The sequence below is a fragment of the Euleptes europaea genome, chromosome 11, assembly GCF_029931775.1.
Source record: "Euleptes europaea isolate rEulEur1 chromosome 11, rEulEur1.hap1, whole genome shotgun sequence".
Taxonomy (NCBI): Eukaryota; Metazoa; Chordata; class Lepidosauria; order Squamata; family Sphaerodactylidae; genus Euleptes; species Euleptes europaea.
The window spans coordinates 40,950,856-40,966,327 of record NC_079322.1 but is presented as its reverse complement, the minus strand read 5'-3'; the positions used below and the strand labels follow the sequence as shown (position 1 = coordinate 40,966,327).

At 46.0% G+C, this 15,472-nt stretch overlaps 1 protein-coding gene across 1 annotated transcript; it reads right to left on the bottom strand.

The window, feature by feature from the left end:
• Nucleotides 1–3,404: 3,404 nt before the first annotated feature.
• HOXA11 (homeobox A11) lies at nt 3,405–6,279 on the bottom strand. Its single transcript, XM_056857520.1, has 2 exons — nt 5,492–6,279; nt 3,405–3,715 (listed from the first exon to the last, which is right to left on the bottom strand). The coding sequence occupies exons 1-2, from the start codon at nt 6,189–6,191 to the stop codon at nt 3,483–3,485; spliced, it is 933 nt and encodes a 310-aa protein (XP_056713498.1). The 5' UTR covers nt 6,192–6,279; the 3' UTR covers nt 3,405–3,482.
• Nucleotides 6,280–15,472: the final 9,193 nt, after the last annotated feature.

Here is a 15,472-nt window from a genome sequence, read left to right as displayed (position 1 = left end):
ACCTGAAAGCTTTCTCCAGGTTCCCCCTTCCAAAGATCTCGTCTCCAGATTTAGAAAGCCTTTAAAAAGTAGGTTAAAGTCCTAACGGAAAAGACACCCAAGCAATCAGGCTTCAATAGATATAAAGGTCACTCTGGCCTGTACCTTTGTAAAAGGTCCTTCCTCTTCCCAAGCTTAGGCTCGAAAATACTCACGGCTCTGGCGTCCTCTCAGCCCGAGGAAGTCAGCCCTGGATATAACTTCGGGCGTCTCGCTTTATTCTCCTTGAAGGAGTGCTCAATCGCCTTCAGCTTACCTTCGCAAATCTGACCATGGAACGTGAAATAATATAATGTGCAACTCCTAGAATGTAAAGGGAACAAAGGCCAAGAATTCCCCCCTCTTTTCTCCCCCCCTTCTCCCATGCGGCTTTGACATTGATCTGGAGAACGCCATCTTGTGGCGATCTCGTTCCAAAGCAGAACTGACCTGCCAACCAACCCCCCCCCCCCACACACAAAAATGCTCTGTTTAACAGATACTGCAGCTCCAGACAATTGCCCGGCACAGAGCTAACCTCTGCAGCTAAGAGATTTCTGCGAATCTTCGCCCTCGTTTATAGGGGTTGCTTTCTACAGATGCAAATGGGCAGGTCATGGGCACTTTTATGACTTTCTCGTCCCAGCAACACAGGGGATGTGCTTAAAGAGAGAGAGAGAGAGAGAGAGAAAGGACATGGGCCAGGAAATCATCACCACCATCTCCTCCACAGCCTGGAGAAACTCCATGAATCAGCCTAGCCATGAGTAACCAGTTAATTTTTAACTAGGAAAGGAAGTTGCTGGTTGAACATTTATGGCCACCCGTCTATTCCTCTGCGGGTCTGTCTGCCTTTCTCCATCTCTCTTTCTATCTCCCGCTGTAAAGAGCTGCATTCCTTTGTAGCATGCCAGCCAAATAAACAAACAAACAAGTTTCCTCTTCACCCGCCTCCCCCCCTCCCTTCATCTTTGTACGTTTCCTTTGACCAGACGCTGTCTGGCTTGGTGGGGGTTGTCAGCAAAAGCCCCGGGCCGGTTAGCCCTTCACCTCAAGGTTATGGGTGATGTCCAAAGCAATACAGAAGTTCAAAGCCAATAAACAATAGGAAAAAACGGTATGCACTTTCTTTCTTGATTAAGAATAAAAGGGGGAAATGATCAACCTCGTGTTACCTCCTCAGGAATGTCTTTGGGGGGGCTTCAGTCTCTCCCCCTCCCTTTCACAGATTTCTGCAAAGCATTTCGGCCCCAAGCACATGCCTGTTGCCCAGCAGAGAAAACTATAGGCGCAAACCTATTTCAATGAACCTGCCTCTCCAGAGCAGCTCAAAATGCCATGTTGCAGAACAAATTCCACCACAAACATTGCTTATACCTTCAAAGTGCATGTAGACATATGGAGTCCAAAAAACCCAGCACATCCTGAATCCAACAAAGACATGAGCTTCTCTAGTATGTTTTATATCTGCTAACAAAAAAGCCCATAAAGTGTGTAATTTGCCATTATTTTGAAGGACTATTTTTTTCTGTCTTCCCAAAGCAGTAAAACCTGGTACCATTCTAGCTGGACTTTGCCTACGCCTTCATAAATACCATACATGCTGATCTGGCCTATCATGAATGACTAGCAACAATAGGTGAGTGGAATTTTCGCCAAAACATCTCAGTCAGCCTGGTTCAAAACTTCAGGCCAGATAAGAGAATCTCCATTAATGTACCACAAGGATAAAAAATATAACTTTCCCACATGTTTATTTTCGTTGTGCACCGTTCCACTGTATACATGCAACCAAAGACGTTCGCATATTAAAAAGAAAACTGTATATACAAATATGACAATACATATTTCAAACAGTGATGGGCTATAAATGTATTGCATTTTGTGAACTGTGTAAAGAAATTGCATCCATCTTGGAAGCTGGTGATTTTAAAAACATCTCTGTCACCATATTTTTCACATATTTTTTTAAAAGGACAAACCTGACACCTTTCAAAGAAAACAACCGTTTTAAAAAGTATACCAACAAAAAAAACATTTTTAAAATGTACAGGTCTTGAAAAACACCATTCTTGTATGAAATATACATTCAGATATTCTCAACAGCAAATGACCTTTACAATAAAACACATATTCTTTGTAAACTGATATAGAATTTTAAATAGTTTTTTTTAATATCACGGTTCTCTCTCTTTCTCTCTTGCTTTGGTTCCTGCTGGGAAATATACTTCTTTATATATATTTAAAATAACTCCAAGGAGCTCTCCGTTCTTTGATTCTGCCTTGTGAACGACCAAGTAGAACTTACAACATTAACAGCAGACTACAAGGTTTGAAAACGAATTCATCCAATTTACATCGTTGGCTTTCTGCATTAAGTTCTGGCTGCCAGGCCTTCTAAGGAAACCCTACTTAGTTTAGTGATCTGATCTCAGTACATTGGATACACCCGAAGTCAAATTAAGTGTTGCGCGGTCTTTGCCAAACTTTCATTATCCACAGGTATTTCCTGAAGAAAAATTGTGAGACAGAAGCTTCCTTGAACTGATTTATCTTTTGCAAGAATTAGATTAGTCTTCCTCTGTCCTCTCCACCGCTCCCCATTTTTAAGCATATAAATACGAACATCATGATTTGTCTCAAAAAAGGATGGCCACATTCGGACAGTTGTTATTCATTAAAACAAAAGCGAATTCGAATTGCTAGGAATTCGCCTCTTCAGTGATTGTTTCTTTACCATATATGGCAAAGGGATACCTGAAATCGTTTCAAAAGGAGCAGGTCAAGTCTTTTTACGTCACACCTCCCTATCACAGCACGGTTATAGTCAACGTTGGTCCTCTGCAGACGGTAATGATAGACCTTGCGAGGAACTAAGCCATTTTTAAAACAAGTATGTTAAGCTTGACTTGGTAAGGAAGGTAAACCTTCTTGTTGGAGGAAAGGGTGATGGAGGAAGAGGTTGCGCATCTATAACAAAATGGTACTGGGAGGACATTTGAAGGATCTCTGTTTTGGCTTGATTCCCCCCCCCCCCCAATTGATCCTCAAACTCCGATGCTGCCATGGGTATCCTTCCAACCAATGGTCCATAGTAAACCACGTTAACATAGTTTAAAAGCAACCTGAAGCCAGTACTTCACTCCCTGTGAACCTCTAACAGCATGGTGGTGTCTGAAGGTAAGAGGTGGAAATTGCACAAGGACCAAAAAAAAAAAAAAAAAAAAAGATGTTGGGCTCCAAACTGATTCCAGTTGATACATAAAGAAGAACTTCAAAAAGAAAAGAAAATAAAATCTGTAGTTTTGCTTTGTTTTTAAATGGGTGTGTGGGGGGGGAGGTCACCTAGTATTTCATAGTCCTCCAGTAATCTTACAGAACTCCTTCTCATAGGTAACCTTGTGGCTTGACCTTGTCAAGGGCGAGATCTGAATTTAATCTCGTCTTGAAAAAAGCTACGAGTCTTAAAGGAGTGGATTAGCTGAGTAATATTGTAATCGGTCCCTGTTAATTTTTTTCTCTTTCATTCTTCTGTTTTGAAACCATATTTTTACTTGACGGTCGGTCAAGTTGAGCATTCGGGAGAGCTGGAGGCGTTTCTCTTTGTTTATATAGACACTGAAGAAGAATTCCCTTTCTAATTCTCTAATCTGATATTTGGTGTATGGGCATCTCTTTTTACGGGTACGTTGTCCACCTGTGGAATGAAAAAAATAAAGGCAGAAGCCAGTGAGTCTGGAGACATATGGATGAGGGAGGGGTTGTGGTTCTTATTTAATCAAAGGACACTCATATGTGAGAACAAGCTTTTGGAGTAGTACCTAGCTAGGTAAGTGTGTTCTCTCCTACTCAGCATTTATGTACATATTACATTAATCTTATGTTAGGAAAAAACCTCTGTATGTGCATACCACAAGGAAAGAAAATAGCAGGAAGTATCCCCGCCAAACCGTAGACTTCCAGCATGATACTGCACGTGTCTAATAAAAGCAAATCTCCTGGCATTCCATAGGACCTACTCTGAAGTAAGTGATTGCAACCCAGGATGGGCAGTGGGTCCAGGCACACACATAGTGCCTAGATGTACAAGGTGGAACAAATGCTGAAAGCAATCAGAAGGCTGCTTTAAAGACCAGGGCTTGTGCAAGAAACTGGGAAAGGTTCTGGCTAAAGATATGTCACCCAAGATGACAGCTTCAGCCGAGCTCTGCAGGCTAAGGTACCCAATGAAATTTTAATCTCAACAGTCTAAAAACACTTCCCTGGAGTAAACCCCTATACAATAACATGGGTCTTCTTTCCAAGTGGACCTGCCTTCAAGATGGGTAACACCCCATAGGCTTCCCTGCTCACTGAAGATGCTTTTAATCCTAAACCTCTCCTGGTGATGCTTTTCTGTGTCTTTCCCTTCCCTTCTCTCTTCCCCACCCTTTTAAAAATATCCATCCCTTTGCATATGACTATCAGTAGTTAAGTGCACGGTGTTAGTGGGCCCTACTGTTTTGTTCTGAAAACCCCCCCAAAATATTTCCCCCATTGCTCTCTCTGTCCTCGCCACACTGACTGTCATGTTTTTAAAGCAAAACTGGTCTCTTCTGAAACCATGTTTTTTTTACTCCCTGGCCCCGCATGTTTCCAGTGCTTGTTATATTAAATATTAGTGCCATCCATTTAAGAATTTCCCTTTCCTGGTACATCTTGGTTGTAAGAAGGTTGTTGTTTTTTTGCTCTTGACTTTTGGGGTGGGGTGAAGAGAAAAAAAAACCCTACGGTTTTTTTAAAAAAAATATCCGGTTGTGAAAGATTGAATAACAACTACAAGCAACAACAAACTGTTGGACAGACGGCAGCACCTAATTGCCACCGTGCCTTAGGAGAATGGCTTCCTTTAGACAAAAAAAAAGGGCTAGCTTTAGGTTAATTTGTGGCTTTTAATACATTGCTACAGTGCAGGCGGCAACTTTAGCTGTTCAACACTATTCTCATGCAATCGTTAAAAACAGGGATGGCTTTGAATTCAAGCCTCTAACTAGACTTCTGGGGGAACACATGGCTTTTATAAAAAAAAAATCAAAAAAATCACAGAATTACATGGATATCAAAGCAGTCTGAAATCCCCTTTTGGACGAATTTACAGGCGCAAAACGTGCGTTATTATATTTTCGAGACCTTGACTACAGAAGCCCCCCCTCCCCTTTTCCTCTTTATTCTTATTTTTTATGATTTAAGAGGGGGGGAAAACTTTTTTTAAAAAAAGCCATCCATTGGCCGGTGGGTATTTCACGGCCAATTTCAGCCCTCGCCACGTGATCCCGCCTTTTTATAACAAAGTTTTGTTGGGGGAAATCTAAAGGCCCTTCATAAACCTTATATGCTTATAAAACAGCATATAAAAATTTAACAGCGGCGGCGCGCGAAAGATTTCCAAGTCCCCCCTTTCATAAAAGCGCTAGGGCGCTGCCTTTATACGTACTGGAGCCGCTGGATTTCTCCTCATTGTTGCCAGAAGACGACCCGGGGCTGCTGCTGCTCTCCAGCCTCCTGCGCCGCTCCTTCTCGTCTGCCGCCGCCTCCCTGCAGCCGCCGCCGTCCGAACTTGAAGTTGCCGCCGCCGCCGCCGCCGGGGCCACCGGAGCGGCCGCCGCCGAGGCAGGCGGGGCAGGCGCCTTGTCGCCGGTCTTCTCCCCGGCGTAGTCCGCGTGGCTCTCCTGCGTGCCGTAGGCGGTCTCGAAGAACTGGTCGAAAGCCTGCGGCAGCACCCCGTTCCTGCCCACCGTGCTGTAGAAGCCGGAGGAGGCGCTGGTGGTGGCCGGGTGGTGGTACACGTTGGCCGGGCTTTTGCAGAAGATCTCTCCCACGCTGGCCGCCGCTGCCGTGTTGGGGGCCGGCAGGCAGTCCCTGTGCATGATCTCCTCGGCGGAGTAGCAGTGGGGGAGGTTGCTGCGGGGGTGCCATTTACTGGCCGGGTCGATGGCGTACTCCCGGAAGGTGACTTCTCGCACGGGTTGGACCTGGGGCAGGTTGGAGGAGTAGGAGTATGTCACGGGGCGGGAGGACGGGGTCTGGGGCAGGAAGGAAGGGAGGCTGGAGAAATCGGGACCCGAGACGTAGTAAGTACAACTGGGCAAATACATGTTAGAGGAACAAGGGACACGCTCATCAAAATCCATCATTGGGGCTACCTCGGGCTCTCCGCATTAGCCGAGCTTAACATGATTCTCTAATGCAGCTGCCTCTTTGAAGCAGATCCGTGAAGTAAGAAATTTGGAGACGTAAGCTGACGTGGAAATCTATCCCCATCCTTAGCAGGGAGGCGCTGGTCATGTGACCAAATGTTGAAATTGACAAGCTGCGAGTATGGGCCCTCTCTCTTTCTCTCTCCACCCCTCCCCCTCCTCCTTCCCCTTCTTTGTAGCCATCTCAAGGGAAGCAACAGATCGTCACTTGGGTCTTTCGGCCAAAGCCAAGAAATCTTAAATGTAACTCACACTGGCCTCGTGGATGATTAGAAGGGGGGGGGGGTAAGACGCGTGGCCCCTCTTCCTTTCTTTCTGTCTGTCTCAAAGCATTTTCCTTTCTCTACCAGCTTCCCCCCCCCTCCCGTATCAGGAGATCTCGAGCCCATTAACCCAGGGGATGCAATTAGAAAGGCGCGCAGATTCCCCTCCCCTTTCAAAAGCTTGTCGAACGGCTTCGACGAGGTGCCGGGTAATCTTCTAATTCTGCCCCGGTCGGGCTTCTGAGAAAGCCTGGCTCCCGACGCCCCGGGTCCCGGCGACGGGGTGTTCCTGCAGAAGACCCTCGCCCAGTCCCGCAGGCTCTCTTGCCGAAGACGCGGTGGGAAGAACGAGCCGGGGTCAAGTCTGTACTGATTTTCATGGTGAATGGATGACATGCTTGCCTTCACGTTCATTTCCGAAGCGCTCAGTGCTTTCCTTTCTCCCCCCCCCCTTTCCTACATGTTAACCTCAGATAGCCCGGGCGGCTGCTCCAGATATTTAGTGATACTTGATGCTTGGCCGGCCAGGCTTTCCACTCTCTCCAGCCCCCCCCCCCCCACCTCCCACATGAGGGGAAGCCTGGGGCTCGGTTTTTATTGTTCCTTGCAATGCCAGGAAATCTTTTTCATTGCAATCCGCCAGGTAGAAAGAGCATGAGGCGAGCTAAAGGCTTGAGAAACCAAGGAGAGGTTCAATGATCGACACACCACGGCGATCCTGAAAGGTATTCCTCGGAAGTAAGTCCCGCTGATTTTCACTGGATTCACCACCACCGATAGCCTCTCATTTATTAGAACCCGGGTGTAAAAGTTTAATGCGCTTGTGAAACAGAAGATCACATGTTTTGAGAGGTGCTTCGCCTTTCCTGCAGAAGGAATTTGGCAACGGCTTTGACCGAGGAAAGGGCAGATTGAGAAAGGAGGGTGCTGTAGAGAAGAAGAGCTTAAATCTGCAACCCAGCGCAAATACGTGTGAGTAAGCCTGGCTGAACTCTGTGGCATTTGCTTCTGAGTAAGCATGCACAGGGTCGAGCGGCACATGAAGCGTTTGTCTGGTGGTAAAAAGAAGCACACCCTCCACCCAGGGAGAGCCAAAGAAAGCAGAGAAGCAGGGCCAAGCAAACCAGCACCTACAGGAAGCCGGCCCGCTCTTCTGTACAGATGTGCTATTTTGATTCTTGAAAGAAAAGTTGCTTAGCTGGATCTAATTATCACGAGGGGAAAGGGCACAAACAACTGATTCTGGGTTTGGGGTAGTCTGGAAACCGAACAGATTTCCTATCTTTCTGTGAGGTGGGAGGGAGTGGACCTTTCAAAAGCCATGGAAAGGAAATTTGGGATGGGGAAAAAAACAGATTTAAAAAATATAACTTACTTAAAAAAAAACCGCACACCCTACTGTTCCTCGAGATGTAATTCTGTATTTATGTACCAGCGAGTAACAGCTCTACTGTACATACTGGCAATCCTTGGGATTTAAATGTCAGGATCGATTTGTTTATTTATTGCTGAGCTTATCCTAACTGACTCAATAACAAATCTAATCATGTTGGATCCTGGCGGAAAAAAATACTCTCATTAGGTATTTTCCCTATGTTCGATTTTATTGTACTAAGCTGTAAATATTAATATTATGCAGTAATTACTTTGTAGTGGAGTAAACGAATGTATTAGCATGTTTATATGCCTTTTAGCTCTCCCCCCACACACACACACTTTCTTTCTTTTTTCTTTCTCTCTCTCTGCTTTACAAGGGCTACCAATCACAAATCAAAGGCCTTTGGACATATCCCTTTAATGAACTCTTTATTTTGGATCGCTGCAAGAACTTTTATGGGCCTTCAACGTTTGTGAGCTGAACTTGAAATTATTAATTAATCTCCCCTGCTTGTCCTATTTGCCAAGAGAGTGGATGGAGATAGGAGATAAGCGTGTCATCAAAGGACTATTTACTGATTGCTCGGGTCTGTGTGGGACTATAAAATGGTTTTATTTCTTTTCTTTTTTTGGGGGGGAGGGGGAAGGAGCAGAAATATGTGACACTCTTGCTTGCCAATTGGTTGTAACCAGAGCTTTTTTTATTTTATTTTCCCTCGGCCTCTTTTTTTTTTTTTTTTTTTAAGGAAAGGTTCCCGGGAACGGTTTCCTTGCACATCCTTCCCTTGCTCCAATTCTTGACATGAAAAAAAAATGGTTTCATTCCCTTCCCTTTTCTCCCAACACAAGGGTGAATCTCTGAAGGAATCTTTTTCTCTTCCCCCCCCCCAACCCCAGTGTATAACAAAGGCGCCACCATTGCGCAGACTGGCCCCGCCTCTCCTGCCCTGGCGAACAACTTTCTTGCACTTGTATGAGGGGGTCTTTTTCAAGCTCTAATTGAACCCGGCGCGTCTGGGAGAACTGAAAACAGTTCTAGACTGGCCGTGTGTGTGTGTGTGTGATTTTATGGCACTTTTGGCAGTCACCTTCAGCTTGTCTCGGAGCAGACAACGGCAGAGCAGACCAACGTTAGGACAGCAGACGCCACCTACGTGGATTCCCTCTTTGCAGTCAAGAAATCTGCGGCAGCCTTGAGCATACAGTAAGGGGTGGGCAGGTTTGGAGGAAGGTGGTCTGCAGGGCCGGGCGCTGGAGCCCTCCGGCTCGCCCTTTCCCTGGGAGCCCTGCCTGATTAATCCTTCCAGACAAAGAAGAAAATTAAAGATTGGTGAGGAGGGAGGGGGACCGATCCGGAATGAATCAAGGCGCGGGAGCTGTCTCCAGCCTCAGCCTCCTCCTGTCTAGCGTGGATTATAGGTTATGACTTCTCAGGGACCCGAGAGATGCTTGGGGGTTTTCGAAACCTGCATTTTAATGAATGGGGGGGGGACGCAGGGGATCCTGCCAAACGTTGACATTTGGCGGAGCCATTCGAGAGCATTACTGAAAGGACCTAAGGGTGCCGCTCCTCAAGGAAGCAGGAGGCACCCAAGGCGCAATCCTTTTCCTTCTTCACTGTTAAGTTGAAGGCAGCGAATGGAGGCCAAAGCCTCCAAAGGGTGTCGGTAATGAAGGCGAGCCTGCTGCTAGGTTGCTATTTTTGAACGCCATAAGTAGGCTTTTTGTATGCTTTCTTCTCGAAATGCTCCTGTAATGCAATATTTGCGACTTCCTGGCTGGAGAGGGGGCTGGGGGGGGGGAAGAGGGAGCATCTCCAGTCTGGCGCCCTCCCCGCTTACCTTGGCGATGCTCGTGTGATAACAACAGCAGGCACCCAAGTTCGGATAGAAAATTAGGAATTGTGGCTGCATGTAAGGAGGAGGGGACGGGGAGAATAGAGGGAAAGGTTCCGCAATGGCGGTCTCAGGCTATGGAGGTCGCTGCAATCAGCGTGTGGTGGAGATTATAGGATACCACCGACGCTTACACAAAAGGGGGACAGGGACACATATATGGGAAGAATATGAATGATCTTTTCTCTCTTTTTAAAAAAGGCACAGTTGAAAATGTTTCATTTGTTCCATAAGGACTCCGCTCCACAATAAGCAAATACCTTTTTTTTTTCTTATAAGGTATTCTGAAAGACATCTGCTAGCAGCTTTATACGAACGGATGTGCGTGTCTATTCGGCAAAGTATTTGTGGGGGAAAAACAGGCCACAGCATTTCTTTGCCATTTGGCCCATGTCATACACGGACATCTAACCGAAATGTCAGGAACCGAATTCCAAGGAAATTATTTTCAGTTTAGGAGACTTGTGATGATAACCTGTTCGATATGTTGTTTGTGTGTGTGCTGTGGTTGTCTAATATGTCAGATCTTTAGATATTTTATATTGGCACAGAAACAAATACAAGAACATGCAGAAGATTTTTCTGCTACATCTTTTAGGGTGTGTGTGTGTGTGTGTGTGTCAATGCAACATTGAAAGCTCCCCTTTCAACAGAAGGAATAAAAGGCTGCTTATCATATCCACGCTTTTCCTGACCAATGAAAGCATTGTTGTGCTACTGGAACACAGCTTGTCAAATATTAATTTTAATCGAAACGTCCTCCAGCCATTCCTTCACCCATTATTTTCGCTGTACTGTTTTATCATTGTTCAAAAACACATTTCCAAGGGGGGAGGGGAAGCCTGCTTATATAAACGTATAAATAAATTCAGATAGCGGGCTCCTGCCAAGTTAAACACTTTTAAATCCCACTAATTCCAGTAGGTCGGATTTCCGCTTGTGATCCCATCTCAATCTACGGTATTTAAAAGCAGTTAACTCTCCATGGATCGTGTCCCTGGTATGGCATGTTTCCAGAGTGATAATTAAGTTTCAATATGTTTTCTTTCCTATTTCTCTAGCATGTAATTAATATTAACAACATACAGTCATTGTATATGATGTTGGTTACCCATGACATGTAGATTCGGATAGTGTACATGTTTAACTCCAAAATGCAAACCAATAATAGATAACTTTACCTTTGCGTTGCTTTCTACAATTATGTTAATTTATTCTGAAAGGAAACGTTCTTATTTATTTGGAAGCAAACCGTTGTTTACAATGGAGGCGACTTTCAATTAAATATTTTAGACTAGACCCAATCTCTAACAGGGGGAAATCAGTGGTGATTATTCTTTCAAGGTTACACTCTCTTAAACTGGAAGAAACTAAGCACATTAACTCTCCTATTGAAACGAATGGGACTTAAAACACGCTTCAATTTACCTGGATCCTGCCCAAGCACATTTAATTCCCATAAAAATGTTATATTCAGGGTATTAAGAGAAATGACTAGCTTCCCTTTAATTTCATTTTTTAAAATACTCTTTATCAAGGGACAGAATAAATATTATGATGCCATTGTTTAATTCACACAAGGACAGCATATAATTCTTGTCCTCTTTGTCCGCCTTGTCCGCCTTTCTCAAGCTATTGCGGATCAGAGATCTGTAATCTATCCTCCCACAATCTGTAATGTTATTAGTCACTCGTCCCAGTGTTAGAAGCATGCTTTGAATGAAGTTCACATCCAAGTAACCTATTATCTTTTCTATCTTTCTCATGCGTTCCCTTTTTATTTTGGAAAAGTGATGTTCTTTACTGACATTCTTTGTATTTGTGGCGTTTTTAATATATCAGACCCTCTCCATGTAACATTAATGTAATAAAATAAAATAAAAACAAAGTTTTAAAAGCTCAGATCATGACCACATGAGTGTTTATTCTCTGTACCCCTCTCCAATCACAGAAAACCTTCACACTGGTAAACCTTTTTATACTGTCTGATAATTTGCACTTGGGAGCCATTTGCAAAAAAATTGGAAGCAAGAAGGAATTCTCGTGATTCTGGAGGTTCTTTTATAACAGATTAACAGGGACCCGTATATGGCACACTGTTTCGCACACTTCCTCCATTTCATGTTCCATTCCCTCCTTCCCTCCCCCCCCCCCACAATTCAAATATGGGAAACCTACACAATTTGTTAAAATATCCAAATACAGATGCAAGAAACTACGATGTCTAGACAGCTGGTTTAGGAGGGAAGAAGAAGAAAAGGCCAGATTTCCATTCAAACGCGGTGTGCTCCTATTCGCGGGATTCCGCCCATGTTCATTGCCACGGCCCACGAAAAGCAACAGTGGATTGCGATTATTAGAGCCACGCCATTCCCCCTTTCTTTGATGCTGCCGGATCCAGATTTTAGTCCCTTTCAAGAGCGCATCCACCTCTCCCCAGAACTGCTTTAGCGGCTGGCTGCTTCAAAACCCCGGACGCTACATGGAGCAAATGTACATGAAATCATCAGGATCATTCTCACCCAGCCACGGATTCAGGGCCTGGCGGTGTTTTGTTAAAGTTCTCTGTCTTGTCTGTTTCCTCCCTCGCTTTCCCTTCGTCTATAAACAGCAAAAACAACCACAGGACAACACCCCCGGTATGACAATATTTAGAAGTATTCTCCCAGGTGATGCCTTGAACTTGACCTTAAGTTTGTTAATCAACGGAACGGGTACAAAACCTTTAACTAAAATGATTGCAATTTGTGTCCCCCTTCCCCTTATTCATGCACTTCTGTCTGTCGGTTGATCTGCTGGCCGTAAAAGCCTGTATTAGCACCGAAACAAGATTTACTAATATGGCAATACTTTGACTTCTGTACAATCGTACCACCTGTTCTAAAGGCATCTTCTCCCCATCCCCCAACCCCCAGGTTCTCTCTTTCAATTAAGCGCAAAACAAAGACACAAACATTCTCTTTCTTTCTGGTTGCTCAACTACCAGAAAAGCTATTCTTGAGAATCAGGAAGACTCATCTGCCACCATTCATCCCCCTTGAAGCTTCCATACTTCCCACTAACTTCAAATACATTAAGTATACATGTTTGAAGACCTTAAAAGACCAAAAAAAAAAATTTTTTTTACTGGCGGCTTTACCTAGCTCTTTACCCTGTCACTCAGCTACTCCAGACAAAAGACAAAAACCAAACCAGCCGCACAGAATTAAGGCTGTAATCCGGCGCACATTTCACAAAGTAATCCCCAGTGAGCATAAAGGGAGTTACTTCCCAGTGGAGGCCCATACGATTGCGAACCCGTTGCACTTCTGTGTACATTTACTTGAAAGTAAGTATCACTGGGATCAGTGGCGGCTTACTCCTGAGTAAAAACGGGTAAGATCGGGCTGCCGATTGGATTCCATCTCTGCTGATCAAATTGAAATGGGGGGGGGTGGCTGGACGCCCATAGATTGTAACAATGAAGGAAGGCAAGGGACGCATTCAGGACCCCCCCTTCAGCAGAATATGGCTGACATGACTCGAGCGCGGTGGGCCCACAGGCCTGATCTGGGGTCCAAATGGAATTGTATCTGTTGGAGGGCCACCAGCCCCTTCCTTGGCTTCAGTCATGATGACCAGAGGAATAATTATTAGGGGAAAACTGGAATCCCCCACGACTCATCCCTCCTGCCGCCTCCACTTAGGTATCCTCCAAATGAGTGCTTTGTTTTGTGGGGGGTATGAATCGTATTTAAACCTAGGCAAAGGTTTAGTGTACACCTCCAAAACAATATTTGTGGAACAAACCACTCAAACCCAAAGGAGTTCTGAAGGCAAGAACCAGGCTACAGATCACGGGCCTTTATACCAACCACCTTGTGCCTTTAGACGATTCTGGATATCAATAACAAAAGGGAGTCGATTAATCGACATTTGGTTGTGGGGGGGGGAGTTCTCCTAGGCCATTTATGCATGGGAGGTTTTGCCTTGGATTTGCTGCTCTCTAGATGCACGTTTCCTTAATCCAACTCAAAAATAACCCCCCATGTAGAGTTTTGAGAATTCAGATAGGGAAAATGCGACTCTATAGAGTGGCAAATCCGAAGCAAAATCTCTTGTGCGTAAATGGCTGTAGTTTCTCCTACAAATGCTGAGTTGTCTTGGAGATAAATCATCATATTAGAGTATGCACTGACGAATTCTGCTCTTATGAGGGTTTCACCCATATTTTGAAGTTTTAGATTAAAAGAAGGCAAAAAAAGCTTTTTTTGCGGGGCGGGGGACAGCCAACCAGAACCAACGCAACCCCACTTCTTCTATTTGAAAGCAATTTGAAAGGAGGAGGAGAACAATTCGGTGACCCAACAGAAATCTCGAAAGATATCTCCAATTATAGAACTGATATACACCTACACCTTCTCTCTCCCGGTTGAAGAACCCCCCCCCCCCATTTTACCCGTAAACACATCCCAGGAAAAACCAAAGCTTCAAAGCCTTTTTGCTATTTCGTTCTGCCAACAACGTTTTCTGGAGGGGATGGGCTGTGGAAAGAAATTAGATTTAACGCTTTTGATAAATGCCTGATGGCCACTATCCAGTTGTTAAAAATAAGCCCCGTTCCTTATGTAGTACATGAACCAGGATGCCTGGGGTGGAGAAATCGAAGTGTGTGCGTGTCTGCGTGTGTTTGCTGGGGAGGGGGGGGCGTTGATCAGAAGCTGACAGAGAGGGAGTTCAAAGGCAAGATTTGGGGTGGCAAAATCGGGGGAAGGGGTGGGGGCGGAACAGAAGCTGGCAGAAAGACACTTCAAAGGCACCGAGCCTCGAACCGTTTTGAATTCGGCAGGGGAAAGAGAAGATGTTGGGCAGCGACGTCCTTCTAACCGGAGGCGTCCGGAACGGGCTTACCCCAGTCTCCGAGGTCCAGTCTGCTGGCGCAAAAGGGAAGGTGGGCGAGCAGGTTTCCTTGCTGGCCTCCAAAGCTCCCGATCAATATACCTTTGGGGGGGAGGGAGGGGAGAGCGCCCTCAGTCAATACAGCCTTATCCAAGGGGGATCGCGGCGACCCGTCGGCGGCCTGACTCGCCCGGAGATCCGCAGAGCCGAGCCCCCCCCCCCCCGAGTTCATTCTTCCTTCTCGCCCCGGTCTCCGTCCGACCGGGCCCCGGCATCTCCCGCTCAGGCCGCCTAAGTCTTCCTCCCAAATCCTGCCGATTAAAGTCCCGAGGGTGGTTTGTCAGGCGGGACCAGGTGAAGGGAGCCGGCTCCGAGGGCGGCGGGATCCCGCGTGCCCCTCTCCCTCTCTCTGCCCCCCATCTGCCAAGAGGGGAAGTCCGAGGGTTTTTGATTACGGGACACCCCGATGCTCCCTCCCCAATTCACCAGGGGTCACCGTACAGTAATGACCGTGGGGTGTGCGTTGTAGGACTTGACCTTTCCTACGTAGAAGAGGGCGCTTTCTTTCACGCCGCATGGGGGGACGGGGAGGGGGGAAGGGAGGGGGGAGAGAAGGCGAGCCAGGGAGGCGGGAGGAGGAGAAGATGCGCTCGCCGGGGATCTGTAATCGGAAATCGGAGGCAGGAGCGGCGAGGGCCCCTGGGTTTCCCTGAGCGCCATATTTGGTCTATTTCGCCCACTCGGGGAAAGAGCGCCTCCCCACCCCGCCCCGAGCTTGCGGGTCAGGTTCGGACCAATACTCACG

Excerpts from the sequence above, each read along its gene's own strand:
- HOXA11 (XM_056857520.1), bottom strand. The coding sequence starts at position 6,191 with ATGATGGATTTTGATGAGCGTGTCCCTTGTTCCTCTAACATGTATTTG. Across the intron at positions 3,716-5,491 it reads GGAGAAATCCAGCGGCTCCA|GTGGACAACGTACCCGTAAA; the intron begins GTACGTATAAAG and ends TTCATTCCACAG.